Here is a 20,100-nt window from a genome sequence, read left to right as displayed (position 1 = left end):
AATTAGCCCAAATCAAAATTGTAGGCCCAAAAGCGACAACAGGGAGTAGCTTAGCTGACCCAATTCTCAATAATATCCCTCCATTATTATTAATTATTAAAAGACTCGGTCTCACTGAAAGCTCATTTGGTGATTTGGGCACACCTAAACAATGCAGAAAAGTAAAACAGAAAGGCCCTGTTGTCAGGGACATCGTCGTAAATGACCCACATACACACACACTCTAGAAAAGAAAGTAGAAAAAGCAAATTAGCGTTTATAAACTATCTATGATTAATATACATCATCGTACAGCTCACAGAGTTTCCTTTTCCTTCTTTTCTCTCTGTGAGTTTATTTTCGCTCCTCTGCTCTGCACCAAAAGCTACCTACGAACCCTAGCGAAAAAAAGCTTTCGACCTCTTCCACAAATAGCAGATCTCCACGTGGTACTTTCTCCCTTCTCTTTCTTCCATTCACTTCTTAATTATTAGTTAATTATTGTCCTTTTTTTTTTAAGGTTTACACCGTTTTTGCATTTCTCGTATTTTGTTTTCCCTTCAAAGTTTGATCATAAGATTCATGAGCTCATACCTGAATTGTCTGTAACATGTTACATGTCTGACCAATTGTTTCTTTGATAATTTTGTGTGCATGTGTTTTTTTTTTTTTTTTTCCCTTTCAACAGTATCGTTTTTAGTTATAGCTGTTTTTAAGAAAATGAAACGCAATCTAATACCGAAGAAGTGAATGTGTAATAGTTTGAGAATTGAGCAGCAGAAATGCTTGAACCATCAATTAATGCACACATTCGTTTTTTTTTTCTTTTTTGGTAAATGAAAATAGGGGTTCGCCAGGTTACGCTAGCCCTTGGGCAGGGCGCTAAGGTTAAAGCCCTTGGGCCAACCTGTGTGGATGCCCACTAACGGACTCTTGCTGGCAGCGAGACTTGAACCTAGGTGTACTTCTGCTGGCAACGAGACTCAAACCTAGGTGGGTTAGACAAAGTGTCCGAATCTTACCAGCTCAGCCAAGCCCCCGTTGGCCACACATTATTTTTCACTGATGGCCCCAAAGTGTTTTTCACGTCTTGATTTCATGGATTTTGTCTGTGTATTTATTAATGTGTCTCTATCTTTTTCCTATTCGTTTTTACCTTAAAGAAAGTTGAACAAACATATAGGAGTATTGTTTAAATAATAAAAAAAGGGTTAACAAACTGTGAATTTGTTTACAAAATGCAGCTAATAAAGTAGCATTTAAATGTTTCTTGATGCTTCCCTCAGGGCAAATCTTAGGAGGAGGACCCTTGATTGTGTCCTTTTGCAATTGCTAATATGTGCGCGCGTCTTCTAACTACCATTACGGTGTAAATTTATAAGGAAAATTGATAAGCTACATTCATTGTACTTAATAATCTTCGTAATAAATCAACATCATGCTTTCTCTCTAAATGACCAAATTTATTTTTTTTTTGTAGGGGGTTAATGAAAAGTTCTTTAGTTTTTCACTCTTGTACCTACCTGATTATGTCATAAACTTCTTTGCAGCTCTAGAAGTTTCTTATGATTTTGAAGATTGAGAACTCTTGAAAGTGGATTCATACAGCAAAGAGTGAGAATTTTCGTGATCGGTTGTGAAATTCTTGTGTCTCTTATAGTGATGTGTGAGAGAGTTCGTTTGATTTTTTTGTGAAATATGGGGCTTCAGAAAAGAAATATGTAGATTTGGCAGGAGGTTGCGGTTGTAACTTATAACTGATATTGGTTCAAAAGGAAAGGGATGCAAAAATCACTAATAGTGGGTTACGTATGTATCGGCATTTGGGGTGGTTCATTGGTTTGAAATATAGGACTTGGTCAGCAAAGAGGTTGCCTGATGCTAAGCCCCACCCGGCCAGGGTTAAGCCGGTGGCTATGTTGGACACTGCACAGGAAATTGCCATTTACATTCATAGGTTTCACAATCTTGACCTTTTCCAGCAGGGGTATGTGCTTGTAAATTCATTACTTATTGTGAACTTGATCTTCTTTATTTATTTGTTTGTTTGTGTGTTTGGCAAGCCCAAAAAAACCAGCTTTTGGGGCCTCTTGAACTTTGGTGTGCTCCAAAAAAAAACTTGTTTTCTATTGTACTTTTACTTTTAGTAAATAAGGAATCATCAAATGGCATCCAAACACGCTTAGACTAGATTTTGGAGATGAATTACTCTTTTGCTTATCAGTGTTTTCTTTGTCCAGATGGTATCAAATTAAGATTACTTTGAGATGGGAAGATGATGACTATACTTCTTTGGGAACTCCAGCAAGAGTTGTTCAATATGAAGGTGTGTTATTCGTGTTGTAATGGTTATCCTCTTTGCTTTTATCAATTACGTATCTGGTTTTGATCTCTGTGTGTGTGTGTGTGTGTGTGCGCGCATGTGTGAGTGTGTTGCTAATGAGTTGTCCAGAGCTCTTTGAAGATTTAATATTTGTGTCTGTGCATCTTGCAATTTGGAGGCATACCTAAATTACAAGTAAATGGTCTAAAACAGCTCCTTTTAAAACTCAAATATGAACTTTGCAGTTTATGCAATTGGCCAGTGGCTTTGTGAATTCAAGATTGAGCTATGTTGCTAATTGATTAGCCTGCAGCAAAAACTGACAATTTTATCATTTTTTTGGTATATTGTGAAGGTGGCCATTCTTGAAATAAAATTTGAAATTCTGGTGTTTGATATCATAAAGTAGTGTTGAAAAGCTGATGCATATTTTGATTTCAATAACTAGCCACACTATTAGAGATATAATTTCAATTTTAATGGCAATATTATTTGCTTCTTTAAATACTTCAATGGTAGATTGGAAAGTTGATTTTTTATTTTCTTTTGATCTTTTTTAATTTTTTAATTTTTTTTTATTGAATTCTATAATGATTTGGCTAAAACATTTCAAGAGAGAATTCGATGGCCCGAATAATAAAGAATTTACAAGCTAATGTTTCCTAGCTCATTTATGTAGAAAAAGTCTTCTTTGCACATTTTTCCAGTATTAGTATTGTAGGGGGCCACGACTTGATGTGGATTGTAGATCTATGTTCCCTGCTCATGATGTTTACTCATCTGAATTATGAAGAAAAAAAAAAAAAAAAACCCTCCAGAGATTTCCCCCCCTTAATTCTCCCTCATTTTGGCTGAGATTGTGATTAGGTGGTCATTTTTATTCTAGCATTTAGATTCTAAGGTAGCTCAGTTCAGTTAGGTGCACCCATGATGAAGTACATGGTTGCTTCAGAATGTTTGACAAGGAGTTCTTCAAGATATTTAGATGACTTCCAATGATTTTGATTTATTAGATATTCTGCATTTTGTCACTGATTGGAGATATGTTTGCATCACTTAAATAGAAACTTTTCTGGTAGTTGGGATCTTTGATATTTCTTTAGACGAGCTAAGGACTAAGAGGTAGTGAAACTTTTTTGAGCTGTAGTTCCTGATCTGGGTTCTGATGATGTATATGGAGTATGGAGGATTGATGACACGGACAACAGTTTCTCAACCCAACCTTTCCGGATCAAGTATGCAAGGCAGGATGTTCTCTTATCCATCATGATCTCATTTAATCTACCTGTTGGTAGATATGAGGTAGTGTATCCCTCTCTCACTCTCTCTCTCTCTCTCTCTCTCTCTGTGTGCTCGCTTTTTGGCCTTTGGTATCTACTACTGTTATCATGTCTTGCCTAATTATATGGCACTTTATTTGCAGGGTCCACCCACTTCTGCAGTTATTTTGAAGTTTGAGCTTATGTATGCTCCAGCCCTTAAAAAAGGGTGAGTTGAAAGTCTAAGAGTCTGCTTTTGCCAATTAATGCATGCTTGGACTTCCATTGGAATTTAATATGATTGTGATTGTTATTCATTTCTGTAGGTCTGAGATACTGGCTTCTCTTGATACTTCCCCTTCTGCAGTGCATGAATTTCGAATTCCTCCTAAAGCTCTTCTAGGGTTGCATTCTTATTGCCCTGTTCATTTTGATACTTTCCATGCTGTGCTTGTTGATGTAAGCATACACACCAGTCTACTGAAAGTTGGTTCTTCCATGTCCCCCCTGAAGGTACCCAGGTCTGTCACATATGCTACTAAAATGGATAACCCGGTTGCTATCACATTCCTTTATTTACACTTTCTTTGGATAATTCATTATTGTATTTATTTGTTGAAGTAACATGGTCAGTTGAATTATTTCAGTGGATCCAGCACTGCTCAAGATGATGCAGGTGACAGTTCCATTGGGTCGAAAGTATGTTCTAGCACAATTTATTTGGCTGAAACTTTTACCTGATTGTTTGGTTCCTTTCTTTTTCTTTTGGTAACTTGCACATGCACCTAGCTATTGAACTCACAACCTCCCCCACAACCTGTTCTTTGAGTAGGAAGATCCATTTGAGTTAAAGCACATTGGCTCTTTGTTTCTTTTAACCAAATAATTAGCTGTCTGGTGCATCTACCCAACGATGACAATTTGTGTTTATCAATACTCTGTCTGTGCATGTTTTGGTTGTGGTACGTGTGTGTATCTATCTGTGCGCACAGGTGGATGTGCTTGTTACTGTAAATTGTACTTATACTGTAGCTTCAGTTTTTGTCATATTCTTCTTGGCATAATGGCAGTGTTTGCTTAACAAATAGGATGACTTTGTATTCAACTTTGCAATGCAATTTATTTTGCATGATCTAAAAAGATGAAATACCTTTCAAATGTATTTTCACAATTAGTATGAAACAAATAGAAAATAATAACAAAACACAAATAATGTTTAATTCTCTTCCCCACATTTACAAACATGTAGACATAGAAAGGAATCATAATAATAAAACCATTTAGTCTTGCTGTCAAAAGCTTATCTTTCAAGCTGTGCATATTTTTAATCTCAGTCTCTCTCCCCTTCAATTTGAAGGCGTCTCTGTTTCTGGATTTTGTGATTCTTGCCATTTTGGTTCTGCTTAAGACTGTATGAGTCCCTATGGTGGGAGGGTTTCCGGTGATGGTGACTGGAAAGTTGAGGCGTGGCCTTGCGCAATGCGTGACAGCCTCAGGGTTGCCTCTAGACCCACTGCCCACATCCACCCTCGCAATAGTTGCTGTGTGTTTGACGGTTCTGACCTTGGTTCAAATGGTTTGAAGCTTTTATTAGGGGTTTTTTTTTTAATTTTTTTTTTATTTTTTATAAATTGGACTGATGACCGGTTCACAGTTAAACTGGTCATCATGGTTTCGTTTTAAAACTTTGCTAGTAACAAACAAAAACTGTTAAGAACTTCTAAACCAAATAGAAAAAGGACATAAAATTGGTGTCATGAGCCTCTTGTACAACCCATTCTAGAATATCTTGAAATTACCAAATTACCCTAGTGAAACTTAATTAAAACTAATCTTGGAACTTTCCAACCTAAAGAAAGTTGATACTAAAAGTCAAAAATAACTAAGGTAACCTATGAAAGATGCAAAGAATGTCCCACATCAAAATTAGACGACAATTCTTTAGTTTTTGGGTTTTTAATCTTGTTTTTTCTTGATCTCTTTGCTGACTGCATCAACATGTTTCTTGCTTGTATGGTTTTGCTGAAAAAGGAAAATAAGGAAGCTTTGGTTTGGTAGAAAGTTGCCATAATGACTAATGGCTTTGTGCCTAATGCCCAAAGGAGTAAAGACTTGTTAATAGAATCTGAAGAGTCAATTTTTGTAAGCCAGTGTTTTAATGTATTTCAGAATGGAGGTGCTTGCACATTTTATTTTACCCGCTAATAGTGTTTTGTTTCCAGTTCTTTAAACAGTGTTCTTTCAAGTATTAACAGTTGTATTTGTGATGGCTATGCATTGGACCAGGTTGCTTCTGTAGATTTTAAAGACGTCATGCTTGTTAAAGCATTATTAACTGCTCGTGACATCTTGCTTGAAGAGCTACTAAAACTTAGCCGAGCAATTGACCAAGCTGTTGATTTGACTGATTTTATATCCAACATGGATGATACAAATTTGTTTGGTTCTGTCCTGAAAAAAAATTTGGGTGCTGCAGATGAAGTTTCAGGACAAGGCAAGCCACGAAATGGTCTTGAGGTCCTTACTTTTCAGCAGAGTATTCTTGATTCTTTTTTTGTAATTTCCTCTGATTCTAAGGTTTTGTAATGCTTACTTAGTAATGTCTTCTGTTCTTGAATAGAGAGCAAGTGGTAGTCTAGATTTTCGAAGTGAGGAATTGCTTCGCCGCTTATCTAGGGGTGATTTGTTGAACTCTTTTCATTCACTGGGTGATCAAGTGTCATATTTATGGAATACTTTTTTGCATTTCCACAGGTTAGATTTTCTCCATATCCTTGAAATTGTATATAAACTTTGCCTGATTTTATTAATTTTAATTTCAAAAGTCCATTCAAATTCTAACATTCAGCAGTGTTATTAAAGGATCAAGGTGCATTATTAAGGCTCTAACGTCACTATAGCCTGGGTGCAAAAGCACAAAGCCTAAGTGGAGTAAAATGAATGTTACTAATTGAAAAGTAAATGAAATAGCTCAGAATATAACAGTGAAGTAAAATGAATGTTACTTTAGATATATCTACTAAATTAGTCAATCACACTTTTAAAAGAGATGTCAATCACACCCTCAAAGCTTAAAATCAGCAGCTGAAATTTTATTAAGTTCAACAATTTCTTTATATGAATTGTATTAAGTGCTGTGGTTATTGGTGGTTCATCCATGAGAATACTTTTATAGGTCAATATTTATGGGGATTGAGATGGTTAGCTAGTGGCTAAATAGGTTTTTGAGATAATAAAGGGGATTTTTGCCAAGATCCCAAGTGGTTACTTAGATTTTTGATAAATTCCAACTTTCAAAGGAGCAGCCTGAGTTCATTTAAAGAGTTGAATAACCAGCTTGGGACCCCTTTCTTGGTGGATTATGACATCTCTGTCCATAGCCACAAGTTAACAAAATAAAGACTTGAACCTGTGATATGGTGGTTGCCTATGCTCTTTTTAAGCTTTTTTTCATGCCTAACTATAATTCATTATTCTAGGTCTAATGAAAGGAAGATATTGGAATTCCTGTGTGATGCATGGGCTAAGGATCGGAGAGCTGAATGGTCAATATGGATGGTACACTCTAAGGTTGAGATGCCTCATCACTATTTAAATAGTGGAGGTGATGAGTCTTCCCATAATGGTTCCCATAAAAGAGTTTCAAGTTTGTGGAAGTTAACTGATGATGTAAGTGCTCATATTTGTACTACATTGCTTTATTACCACTGTTTACATAATGTTAATCTTGGTTTACCCTTTCAACTACATGGATAAATAGTCATTCACTTCAGTGTCTGACGTGGGAACTCTATTTTATCTGTACAGCCTGCCCAAACTGCAGCTACACGTGCTGAGCTTCATAGGCGAAGTATTGCACAGATGAATGTGAGTAATTATTCTCAAATGGATTTCTTTCTTATCCTTGTTTCCTGTATAATTGGATTTCTATAAATAGGTATTGCTTCATGCAGATCAACAATCGGTCAATTCAAGACATGCAAATATTTGGAAATCCATCACATATTCCTATTGTAATTGTAGAACGTGTGATGAATGCCAGGTGGCGCTCTTCTAGTGAAAATTCATACTTGAGACATTTTGATGTGATAGATTCGATGGTCCCACTCACTGGACCCAGCTCTGCAGCTGCCAACAAGAAATCTGGTTCTGGCTCACTCCAAAATGGTCGTGTTTTGAGGATTGTTGTCTTTGTGCACGGGTTTCAGGCAAGTTTTACTCTCTACAGCCTCGCCTAAATATGAACGTGCCATTGCTTTTTTGTATATCATTCTCATTGTGATGTTTCTAGAAGTTGCCACATTGAAAATCTTATTTGCTAATGTAAATTATCTTTTATTTCAAAGTAATACTTGTCAGGGTTCTGAAATCGCTTTTGGTTTGAAGTTGTTGCTTACATAATTGAAATATATTCATGTCTTATGACACTTCAACGAGATTTCTAGCACTTTGTAAGCCAGTGATGCTCATCAGAGAAATTTTGAAAAGAACCATAGAGCAATGGTACAGTACATTGCGAGCATGCTAGCTCTGCTAGCTCCATTCTAATTTAATTGGTCATAAACATGGTACATTTCACTTCAAGATAATTTCACCATGCTAGGAAAGGTTCTTGTTTCATTTTACCAGTTTTACAATTATTAGGCTGAAGGGTATTGATAAGATCGAATTTTAACATTACTAAATATAGTCCTTTTTCCTTTTTCCCACAATTCTTTTCTGACAAGAAATGAAATGACGCAAGGTGAGTCCAGTGAGATAGGGAAAAGATATTTAAGCTATACATACATACATAGATATATGTATATATATTTTTTTTTCTTCGGGTTGGGTTCAAGTTACACCTGGTGTAACTCTAAGAAATGTTAGACCACTTAATAACTTATTATTGAATTCATATTTTGAAAATCCCACCGTTGGATTACATATTCTATATATTTTTAACTTGCATGCCAATTTTTATGTCAATCGAATGTTATTTACCATTTGATCCATATACTTATCTTTTATTTATTATTATAAATTACAAAACCTTGAATTTAAACAATTGATTGATGACATGGTTATTGATATTTGATTATTTTGAAAATTCGCAAGCATGAAGAATATGAAGATAATGTAACCAACGGTGGCTTTGTCAAAATTCGCATCTAATTTAAAAATATTGAGTGGTGTAACATTATTTAAAGTTATACTAGGTGTAACTTGAACCCAATTCATCTATTTCACCCTATTTGTGTATCAGTTGCTAAAAGGATAGAACTTTATTTGTTAATTTGCTGGTCACCACAAAATTAAGATGCACTACCCTAGAAACTCTTCTTTGATAATGAAAATGTCATTTGAGAGCATTCCAGCCAAACACCTTCAAATAAGTTACCAGAGATTAAATTTCATGCTGTTATTTGAGAGCATTCCAGCCAAACACCTTCAAATAAGTTACCAGAGATTAAATTTCATGCTGTTATAATCGCCACAACCATGTGATGTAGGACAAGGGTAACAAACATACTCTGATTGATAACTGTTCGGGCAGATCTGGTAATACCCCTGTTTTGAGGGTTTAGGGTTAGGTTTTGGTGGGAAATAGGCTAGAAAATAAGAGGGATATTATAGGGTTTCCAAAGGGGACAAGGATTAGTAGGGTTTGGGGATGAAATAAAGGAGAACAATCAAGGTTTGGGTGGCTGTTCCTGGGCTGTGAACAGTGATCCATGAACAGTAAAATAAAATAAAATAAAATAACATAAAAGATAAATATCTATGAATCACACCTAGACTTCCTAAGCCTCACACCTCGGAGAAGATTGCATCATACAAACCATAAAAGAAAGCTTCATAGCTCTTATGGCCTGTTTGGAAGTTTAGGGAGGGAGGAGAGTAGAGGGGAGTAGTGGGGAGGAGAGTAGAGGGGAATGGTTCCCCTCTACCTTGTTTGGATGTTTTTAAAATTAGTAAAGGGGAAGGGAGTAATTAGCTCTTCCCCTTATTTGGATGTTTTAAAAATTAGGATGGAAATGAGAGGAAATGATTAAAATAGACAAATTTACTCCTATTTGAAAATGGACTTGCAACATTGGTCTATTATTAATTTAGAAAAGGTAAATTGAGAAATTTATCTAGTCAATAATTTATCTACTCTACTCTCCCTCCAAATCTCTCTAATTTGGGGAAATTAAAAATGAGGGGTTAGAGGTGGTTGAAACCCCTCCAAACTCCTCTCCCTTCTTCTTAAAAAAACTTCCAAACAAGGTAATTAAATTACTCTTCCTCCCTCTACTCTACCCCCCCTCTTTTTTTAAACTTCCAAACAGGCCATTAAATGCTGAAAACATTCATCATCTCAATATAAAGCATTACAACTCTTTAAATAGAAGTCTAATACCTAATCCTAGTTGAACTAGGATTTCTAAAAACCCTAATAAGACTTGGACTTGGACAGGTGGACTCCTTAGGCTTTTACTACTAAGCCCAACTAAATAACCAAACTTAAAATAAAGCCCAAAAGAAGATCTAATGGACTGTTAACACAGCCCATTCCAGAATATTATGAAATTACAAAATTGCCCATGATACATAAAATCAAATAAAATATAATAAATCTGTCTTCCCATTGCCTCCTGCCTCATTTATTGTTGGCATGCGTGTATATCTTGTTAGTATTTGAGGTAGGTTTTTATGGTAAGTGTCGGTCCTGTTCAATATCGGTAATTTCTTGGATAAAAAAAGTGCAGTGTAGACCCAGTTTGGTTATCAGAACGTACTTTTGAAGTCTATTTTATTCATGTTCTGTACTGCATTGTGGGTAAAGCATAGAACAGAAGATTAATTTTACCTGTTACAACTCAAAACACTGTAGGGGCATCACCTGGATTTACGGCTTGTTAGAAATCAGTGGCTTCTGATTGACCCAAAGACAGAGTTTCTTATGTCTGAAGCAAATGAAGACAAAACATCTGATGATTTCAGAGAAATGGGACTAAGGCTTGCTCAGGAAGTGGTTTCTTTCGTTAAAAAAAAGATGGATAAATTTTCAAGATCTGGACGCTTAGGAGACATTAAGCTTAGTTTTGTGGGACATTCTATTGGAAATGTGATTTTAAGAACAGCATTAGCAGGTAGGACCATAGCTTTGGATGCCTTGATGCTTCGAGTTTCTAGTTTGGATCTAACTCTGCCTTTTCTTTTTTTCTTTTTTTATTTTTATTTTTTACTTTTTTTGCAGAGAGCATTATGGAGCCATTCCTAAGATACTTATATACATATGTTTCTATATCTGGTCCGCACTTGGGATATCTTTATAGTTCAAACTCTTTATTTAACTCTGGGCTGTGGCTTTTGAAGAAGTTTAAGGGCACACAGTGCATTCATCAGCTTACTTTCACAGATGACCCGGATCTCCAAAATACATTCTTCTACAAGCTGTGTAAGGTAATGGACAAGTTCTTCTGTTGATCATGTTTAGGTAAAATATACATATATATGTATATATATATTATTTAACTTTTCCCCACAAAATAGAAAATGAGAGAGATTGCAACATAATATTTAATTTATTTTCATACCACAACAATGAGATTCAGGCCTTGTGTATTTTTTGCACTCTTGGGAGAAGATATAAAATTGTGATGTAAGTACATATGCAAATTTAATGTATTTTTCTGACTTCCAAAGTGAATAATTGAGGCTAGGACCTATTAGAGAGAGAGGAGGCTATTTTCTTGCAACCTAACTCTTTGTCTGAAGCCTCAAACAGTTCTCTTTCTTATTTCAGCAGAAAACACTGGAGAATTTCAAGCATATCATCCTGTTATCTTCACCTCAGGTATCCTTTCCTATTCAACAGGCTTATTTGGAATAGTCTTATTTCTTCAGACCCTTTGTTTTCAACACATTCATTAGGGTTGCATTCTATCAATATTTCTCTTTTAAATTTGTGTTTGGATTTTGCTAGCACCACTCATACTTTTTCTTTGGTAAAATCTCCCGTCCTAATAATAGTCATGTCCTTATATGCTGGAGCGTTGGGGCACAATATTCTGTTCTTCATTTTTACATTTTGGAAGATTTAATGTTGGCCTAATAGTTAAAGATATGGTAATGTTACTTTGTATTTAATGATTACCAGACTGACTTTTAGAAGTACTAGATGGAAATGCAACTACATGACAGTGTTCTTTCTTCCCAAATGGAAAAGCTAGGAGGATTTTATGATAAATTTTAATAAATTCTGATTGGATGGAATTCAGTTTCTTTAACATTTCATGAAGTTAAAGTCATTTAGAAAGACTTGCATTTTCTTTTTATTGCTATGACCCTTTTTTGCATTTTCTATGTGAATGTTCTTTTTGATATTTGACTCGTCCAATCTCAAGGGATTGGCTTAGTGGTTCCTAAGGTCTTATGATATTCATGAGATCCTGGTTCGAAAACTTTTGGCAGCATCTTGGGGCCACCCCCAAGGGACGGGGAGAAAGCACATGTCCAAGAGAATAGTCAGATATTCGAAGAGATCTGGACACTCTTGTTTTAAAAATAAATAAATAAAAGGATATTTGACTCATCCAACAAAGAAAAAAGTCCTTATTGATTACATCAATTTTATATTTGAACCACTTCTGTTTTAGTTGACTGAGCAAGTAGGAAGACCTATTGAGAAACTTTTTTGCCTCTTCTTTTTACCGTTTAGTGTCACTTTTTCTCCATTTAATGGGATGCTATTAATTCATTCTCTCTCAGGATGGTTACGTTCCATACCATTCAGCCAGAATTGAAACTTGCCAAGCAGCCTCTTGGGACTTCTCAAAAAAGGGTAAACTATTTCTAGAGATGCTAAATGATTGCTTGGACCAGATACGAGCCCCTTCTTCTGAGCAGCGAGTATTCATTCGCTGTGATGTCAACTTTGATACATCCTCCTATGGCAAGAATTTGAACTCCTTCATCGGACGTGCTGCTCATATTGAGTTTTTGGAGTCTGACATTTTTGCAAGATTCTTAATGTGGTCTTTCCCTGAATTATTTCGTTAATGGGGATGTGGGGAATCTGACTGTCTTTGGCATTCACACTTTTTGTCTTTCAGCATCAGAGACCAAGAATGATGGCTTTCTGGGGATCAGATGTCTTAATAATTGCAGTCATGTCCTTGCGTATGGGAAGGGCCGGGTCATATGTAGCCATTGACCACTGTAAATTACTGGCTTAAAGCGGGTTCCAAGTGAAGGAAATTGAATATCTGGTTAGCTGAATGTGAATCATGTTACTGAAAGGTCTAGGGGTTGAGCTAAATAGTTCAAACTGGGACGATGTTAAGGTAGACCTTAGTTTATTTCTAGAGACAGGCTTCAAGAAATAGTGATGTAATTACAGAGTAGGTCAGGTAGATTCCTATTTTGTTATTATACTTTTGATGCAGTTACTATTAGATACAAGGATAGTTTATTGTGAACAAGAGTAAGGGTCACGACTCATGCATACAATTTGTATGCAATAATAAAGTTTAGTGTAACGCCTTTCTTTTTGTTCATTGCCTTGAACCTTCTCAATACACCAGTTTAAAGTGATTGATGAGCATTTTATTGGGACTTTTAGGCAGTACGAGAGGTTAAGAGCAATATTTATTTATAAAATAGTCTAGCGAGTGACAACCTTTCTTGAGCATTTTCAATCGTTCATGTTTCTTGCCAATATAATGGAAGGCAAAGTTACTCATTGTTTATTAGTGCGATTTGACCATTTATATGGCAACCTCCCATCCCAATGAAAAGAGGTTGTGAAACTCATCTATAATTGGACTCCGTATTACTTTCTCCCTAGCTATTTTCAGAGTAGAATTCTTTGGACTAAATAAAAAGGTAATATTAGTAGTAGGGTTGTAAGTAAGTTCAGCTATTTTGGACTTTGAGAAAAACTCGTGGAATGTTCATTTATTTAACAAAATTAAGAATCTAATTTGGACTTGGAAAAATTTTGTGTATATTTGTTATGTAGCAAAATCAATATCAAATAAGATTATAAGTGAATGAGAATCGATATAAGTTTCTCTCTCAAATATTATTCTTTATTTATTTTTGGAGAGATCTCTCAGGTATTAATCTATCTAAACTAATTTCCCATTTGCCTAGATTTGTAAAGAACTAAAAAAATGAATCATTGTATTTATTTTATACAAGAAAAAAAAAGTTTATCCAATAGCTCATAAATAAGATCAAACTTATTAAAAAAAATTAAACACCACTCAACCTAAAAAGGATCTTAACCAATACTACGATAACTTAAAATAAAAAATAATAAAAAATTCACAACAACATTAATGCTTCATGAGTAAAGCACGATCTACAATTCCGAAAAGGTATATCTTGTATCCGCTGCTTGCAATTGCTGTGAGTCTCTCATAATATATAAGTTCCACTAATTTGTAGAGTTCACATGTTATAAGAGAGCTTGTAGTATACGAGTATCCTTTTACTTATATGTTACACTTTTAATAATTCTAGTGGCATTAGAACTTGATTTTCTTTTTAAAAATCTTTTTACAATAGGGATGAAAAAAAAAACAATATCCAACTTATAAAAAAAGAGGCTGACGTGGCTGACTTTTATTGCTCTATCAACCACACATAGACTCTCTCAAAATTTTTTTTTTTTTTTTTTGGGCATAAAGTTGACAATTTCAGTCTGCTTTAGTTGTGAAATTAAAAAATTACTCTCTTTGTTCTTGACTATATTGGGTGAATAAAATTTGACTGGGTTATTTCAGATAGATCATGATACAGATTAATTCGTATCCAAATTTATCTCCTGAGTAATTTGTATACTACTAACGAATCACTGCCAAATCACTCGTCCTTATCCTGAAATTCTGCGCTTTAATTGGATCTTATAATATTAATTATTTCCTACCTTTCGTTTCAAGCGCCAATATATCCAATACTAAATATAAACACAAACAGAAAAGAAGAAACAGAGTGAGCTCTGTCAATTTTCCTCAACTTCATTCTAAATTTATAACTCATCTCTTTTGTCTCTGAAACCCAGATAGAATCACTTAGACTTGGGATTGTGCTCCAATGGAGGAATTGTCTCTCCCTCAAGACTCATACTTTCTTGGATTTGACAGCTCTACTCAGTAAGCCACTATTATCTGATCGCTTTCTTACTCTATTTCTCCCTTCATTCTTTGATTATAATCACCAAATCAGAAGTACCCAGATTGCCATTTTGACTGCTTGATCTTTTTGTGTTAATGGGTTCTTTTAATTTTGATCATATTTCATTCATTGGGAAATTTATGAGGGTTTGGAATTATTTCATACAATGGGATAAGACTGTTATTGATCAGTGGCTTGTCTCTGTTTTTTCTTTTTCTTTGGTCTATTACATTTTTATATTTACAATTATTTGTGTGGGATTGGAATATTTATAATCTGAATTGCATGTTTTTTTTTTTTTTTAAAGGTCCTTAAAGGCAACTGTGTTGGATTCCAATCTCAACATTGTTAATTCAGAGCTGGTTCATTTTGATACTGAGTTGCCTCATTACAAAACCAAAGATGGGGTTTACAGGGACCCCTCTGATAATGGCAGAATAGTCTCACCCACATTAATGTGGGTGGAAGCTTTGGATCTCATGCTTCAAAAACTGTCGAAAAAATTGGATTTTGGGAAAATTGCTGCTGTTTCAGGTAGTGGACAGCAACACGGTAGTGTGTATTGGAAGAGTGGCAGTTCTGCAATATTATCTTCATTGGATCCCAAGAAGGCATTGGTGGATCAGCTTGGCAGTGCCTTTTCCGTAAAGGAATCGCCTATATGGATGGACAGCAGCACTACTGCACAATGTAGAGAGATTGAAAAGGCTGTTGGAGGAGCTTTGGAATTAGCTCGACTTACCGGGTCACGTGCTCATGAAAGATATACTGGCCCCCAAATTAGGAAGATATTCGAGACGCAGCCGGAAGTTTATCATGATACTGAGAGGATATCCCTTGTTAGCTCTTTCGTGGCGTCTCTTCTGATTGGTTCTTATGCTTGTATTGATGAAACTGATGGTGCCGGGATGAACTTGATGGACATAAAGCAAAGGGCCTGGTCTAAGATAGCTTTAGAGGTTTGTTGTACTTTGGGAGATCTTGGTTCATGATAAATCCCATGATTCTTCTGGAATCAATTTTGTTACTTTTAGAAAAATTGCCTTGGAGCTTGAAAATTAGTTTGATTTTTCCTTTTTAATTAATAATCATTGATTTTTATAATTCTTACAGGCCACTGCCCCTAATTTGGAGGAAAAACTTGGGAAGTTAGCCCCTGCCCATGCTGTTGCTGGTTCTATTGCTTCCTACTTTGTGGAGAGGTTAGCATTATATTTTTTATTAATCATGGTTTTGATGTTCTGTAAAATGCAATTTGTGGACATTTGATTAATTCCAATTTCGTGTGTTAACTCTTTCTATGCATTAGGAATATATAAACTTATTCTACTCCTGAACAGTTGTATTATTTTAGTTGTAACATAACCTTCGAGTGACATCTGCATTTGATTACCTAAATGGATCGAAATTGCATTGAGAAGTATTGTGAAATTTGGAATAAGTATGTCACAGAGTTATATATGTAAAATTGTGCATCTAGCTTGCAGAATACATTTAGATTGACATCTAGAATTTCATTTTATCTACTTTCAGGTTCCACTTCAATAAGAATTGCTTGGTTGTTCAGTGGTCTGGAGACAACCCTAACAGTCTTGCAGGTGCATAACCCTTTTTCATCCATAACTTCTACTTTCATATTTTTTTGATTAGAAAATTCTTTTAGACACCTCTAAACATCATACTCTTACCAGGATATATGGTTGATTTCTATGTAATTTATGTTATTATTTTCCAAAGTGCCACTGGTTGCCTTTTCGCTACCTGTTTACTTAAACCACAGGACATGCTTTCCTGACAAATAAACTTAGCTATATGCAAAGTCAGTACAGAGCATGTTTAATATATTTATTTTGGTTTTTGAGTGAGTGGTATACTCAACAGATGGCCTTCTCTAAATGTTTGTGTTAAACTTATTTTAAACAACAATTTAAACTCAAATGATATCTCCTTCCCTTGTAAGGACAAGGTGGAGGGTGAGGTCACGGGTTCAAGATCCATCAATTGTGTCTGTAATCAGTCTCTCTGATATTCCCAATGCCAGTTTGGGTATATAATCCGATTTCAAATGTTATAAATATTAAATAAGTGAAGGCTCTTAAAAATGTTCAACTTTAGCTTGTTAAAAATTTTACTATTTTAGACACCAAAGAGCTCTAGTTCAGATGGCACTTCACCCCCTTGTAAGTCCTCAATGTGGGGGATGAGGTTGTGGGTTCAAGACCCACCAGGTGCTGTTTAACTTACAAGTAAAAAAAATAGTCTTAGACAATTGATGGTTTTTAAATGTGTGAAACTTTTTGAATCAGCTTCTAAACATTGAAAACTTTGTTGAAGATTTGAATTAACTTTTTATCTAACTAATGTATTTTGAATCATACACTAGCAATGGATCTAATGATCAATGCATAAGATGTTATATAGGTTTTTAGTAATAAGTGATAATTGAAAATCAAAGAAGGCAGTATTTTTTTCCTTTAAAATATTTACAAAAAAGTTTCTCTTTAGTAAACTCCTATCAAATTACTAACCATCTGCCCATGTACCCTGATGACTGGAAATGATTAAGGATCGAAATTGTCAGTATACACTGTACAGTGAATTCATAAGTCTCCCAAGTTAGTGTTGCAAGACCTATTCGAACTAAGACATTTGCTTGAGATGGAGAAATTGGCTTATTTATACTTGGCTATTTGTAATGGTTCAGTGCTAGTTGGTTTTCCTTATTTTTAAACCTTTCACTTTTTCAGCTTTATATCATCTTCCTACCCCCCAACCAAAAAATGAAAAATCTCTTCCAAATGTTCTAATATGGCTTGCACTCCTATCTTTTTATCATCTAAAAGCGTCTTGATCCTGCAGGTTTAACCCTAAATACTCCAGGAGATTTGGCAATTAGTGTTGGCACTAGTGACACTGTAAGTTAAACATACAATCCTAGTTGTCCGTGTTTGAATTCTTAAGCTAGAATGTAGAGTAGTTTATTTTGTGACCACAGACAGAAGCATTCCTTGACAGTTTATATGGAGGTACACATACCATCATCATTAGGTGCTGATTAGTTTTAATATGCATAATATAAGAGTCATAAGCTGAATATTAACGTTACTTTCTTACCACTGAAGTTTCAGTTTCTATCTAGATTGATATAGGTCCCTTTATTGTAATCTCTTCATGCTTATTGCTCAGGTCTTTGGGATCACTAAAGAGCCTCAACCTAGACTGGAAGGACATGTTTTCCCAAATCCTGTGGACCCTGAAAACTACATGGTAATGCTGGTCTACAAGAATGGTTCCCTTACTCGTGAAGGTAATACTTTTTTCTAATACATATTTTTACTAATTCCAACAAGCAATATCTTTTGTTTCCTAGAGTGACTCTTATCTTGTTGTTAGATGTGCGCAACCGTTATGCGGAGAAGTCTTGGGAAGTTTTCAATAAATATCTTCAGCAAACTCCACCTTTGAATGGTATGTTATGTCCTGCTTTGATTACTTATCCTGGAATTAATTGTTATATTTTCGTTCTTTGCTCATTTTAGTGTCTGAACTAGGTGGAAAGATGGGTTTCTACTACAAGGAGCATGAAATTCTTCCTCCCCTCCCAGGTAGGTTTTAGAATGAGGCTATGCATATTTGTCCAATATCTTCTGCTAATGAATTTCCCCCCTACTTTGGTTTGTTTTTCAATATACAATACTTATACTAAACGTATAAAATGCATTGAAAGCACTAAGATCCACCATTAAGTGGTTTCCACCAGAATATATTATTGGAGAACAACTGGTTAAAATTATGGTTGTTTCTGATCTGACAGGTTCATGAGGATTTAAGTAGACCAATAACGACTCAGTGATTAGTTAGACACTTAGATGGAATTATATTTAGTTCCTCCCATGGGAGTAGGACCAACTATGGGCTCCTTTTTTCTTTTTCTTTTTAGATTTGGTGGCATATCCAAATTGCAACACTAATGGTGCATATCCCCTTAATTTTATTGTAAAATTTAAAATGAGAAACTCACTTTCTGTTTATGCTCCCAGTTGGCTTCCATCGCTATGTACTTGAAAATTTCTCAGGCAACACCTTGGAGGGTGTGAACGAGAAGGAAGTAGAGGAATTTGATCATCCTTCTGAGGTCAGTAATTGAATCTTGATTGTTTACTTTGGTAGATGAGATCCTACATGAACTCTTCATGAATTACAACCAACTATTTCCAGGTCCGGGCATTAATTGAAGGTCAGTTTCTCTCAATGCGAGCTCACGCAGAAAGATTTGGGATGCCTTCTCCTCCAAAACGAATAATAGCTACCGGGGGAGCATCAGCAAATCAAAGCATCCTTAGCTCAATAGCTTCCATTTTTGGTTGTGACGTCTATACAGTCAAAAGACCTGGTAAGAAGAATACACCCAATACTGTGATTTCTTGTTTATGTTAAGTGTTAGTTTCTTTTTAATCTTATCTACATATGTGAAATAGTAAAAACTTGATCATCCTGCATATCTTTGGTCATATTACTCCTTCAAGACCCCAGTCTAAATAAGTCAGATAATGCCTTTTCTAAGTTTCCCAGTGGCACCATATCCTAATCTCCTGTAATTTTGAGCAGTGCCTGATGGATTAACCTCAGGATCATCTTTTTTTTTTTCCTCTTAACAGATTCAGCATCCCTAGGAGCTGCCTTGAGGGCTGCTCATGGTTGGCTGTGCAGCAAAAAGGGCAGTTTTGTACCCATCTCATCCTTGTACAAGGACAAGTTGGAGAAGACATCTCTCAGCTGCAAGCTATCAGTGAATGCTGGTGACAAACAACTGGTTTCAAAGTATGCCTTGTTCATGGAGAAAAGGGTGGAGATAGAGAACCGCCTTGTGCAAAAGCTCGGACGTTGGTAAAGTTAAAAACCGGCTATAGTTTAAAATTTCGAATATAACCACAATAATGTTTCACTAGCATCATTTGGCTACCAAATAAATTTAGCGGAGCATTGAAAAGATCCATCATTGTTTTGAGCTGAATCTTACAAACATTTATTTAATTATATTTCAGTAAATACATAAAGGTGGATATAGGCTTTTGGGGGTTGAATCAAATATTTTTCGGCGTGGTATGGAAATTCTTTTTGAAATATAATTAGTATGATTCTTTTCTTTACTTGTTAACACTAATTAGTTTTTCACTTCAAAAAATATTTGAAATATAGTAATTAGATAATAAATAGGAATTTTATTTAATTTTCAAATCTTGAGAAATTTAGCTATAAGATTTGAATTTTTCAAAAGAATATTAATAATTCACAAATAGTTTATTTTTGTCTTTTCTTTTTTTGATTAGTCCAAGGAATCCGTTTGTAATGATGCTACAGTTATTACAAACAAATTTCACTACATAA

At 35.2% G+C, this 20,100-nt stretch overlaps 2 protein-coding genes across 4 annotated transcripts; both read left to right on the top strand.

Moving 5' to 3' along the window:
• Window positions 1–260: 260 nt before the first annotated feature.
• On the top strand, window positions 261–13,086 carry LOC115970005 (protein FAM135B-like). 3 transcript variants are annotated; one of them, XM_031089656.1, is made up of 16 exons: window positions 261–428; window positions 1,530–1,966; window positions 2,220–2,305; window positions 3,450–3,604; window positions 3,726–3,790; window positions 3,888–4,082; window positions 4,209–4,260; window positions 5,848–6,078; window positions 6,182–6,315; window positions 7,041–7,230; window positions 7,369–7,428; window positions 7,515–7,769; window positions 10,421–10,679; window positions 10,787–10,992; window positions 11,339–11,386; window positions 12,301–13,086. In XM_031089656.1, the coding sequence occupies exons 2-16, from the start codon at window positions 1,791–1,793 to the stop codon at window positions 12,589–12,591; spliced, it is 2,403 nt and encodes an 800-aa protein (XP_030945516.1). In that variant the 5' UTR covers window positions 261–428; window positions 1,530–1,790; the 3' UTR covers window positions 12,592–13,086. The 3 variants fall into 3 exon arrangements, with proteins under 3 accessions (XP_030945516.1, XP_030945514.1, XP_030945515.1); XM_031089654.1 differs by having other exon boundaries at window positions 11,336–11,386; XM_031089655.1 differs by having other exon boundaries at window positions 1,460–1,966; window positions 11,336–11,386.
• A 1,373-nt stretch (window positions 13,087–14,459) lies between these two features.
• Window positions 14,460–19,801, top strand: LOC115972070 (xylulose kinase 2). The gene is made up of 11 exons (XM_031092218.1): window positions 14,460–14,690; window positions 15,020–15,671; window positions 15,826–15,914; window positions 16,246–16,310; window positions 17,572–17,627; window positions 17,899–18,019; window positions 18,106–18,180; window positions 18,264–18,317; window positions 18,753–18,847; window positions 18,931–19,105; window positions 19,371–19,801. Exons 1-11 carry the CDS (start codon window positions 14,632–14,634, stop codon window positions 19,601–19,603), a joined length of 1,674 nt encoding a protein of 557 aa, XP_030948078.1. The 5' UTR covers window positions 14,460–14,631; the 3' UTR covers window positions 19,604–19,801.
• Window positions 19,802–20,100: the final 299 nt, after the last annotated feature.

The sequence above is a fragment of the Quercus lobata genome, chromosome 12 (assembly GCF_001633185.2).
Source record: "Quercus lobata isolate SW786 chromosome 12, ValleyOak3.0 Primary Assembly, whole genome shotgun sequence".
Classification (NCBI taxonomy): domain Eukaryota; kingdom Viridiplantae; phylum Streptophyta; class Magnoliopsida; order Fagales; family Fagaceae; genus Quercus; species Quercus lobata.
This window is presented reverse-complemented; position numbering and strand designations above follow the sequence as displayed.

Excerpts from the sequence above, each read along its gene's own strand:
- LOC115970005 (XM_031089654.1), top strand. The coding sequence starts at position 1,791 with ATGTATCGGCATTTGGGGTGGTTCATTGGTTTGAAATATAGGACTTGG. Across the intron at positions 7,429-7,514 it reads GAAGTATTGCACAGATGAAT|ATCAACAATCGGTCAATTCA; the intron begins GTGAGTAATTAT and ends TGCTTCATGCAG. Across the intron at positions 10,680-10,786 it reads TTTAAGAACAGCATTAGCAG|AGAGCATTATGGAGCCATTC; the intron begins GTAGGACCATAG and ends CTTTTTTTGCAG.
- LOC115972070 (XM_031092218.1), top strand. The coding sequence starts at position 14,632 with ATGGAGGAATTGTCTCTCCCTCAAGACTCATACTTTCTTGGATTTGAC. Across the intron at positions 18,020-18,105 it reads TGGTTCCCTTACTCGTGAAG|ATGTGCGCAACCGTTATGCG; the intron begins GTAATACTTTTT and ends TCTTGTTGTTAG. Across the intron at positions 18,848-18,930 it reads AATTTGATCATCCTTCTGAG|GTCCGGGCATTAATTGAAGG; the intron begins GTCAGTAATTGA and ends AACTATTTCCAG.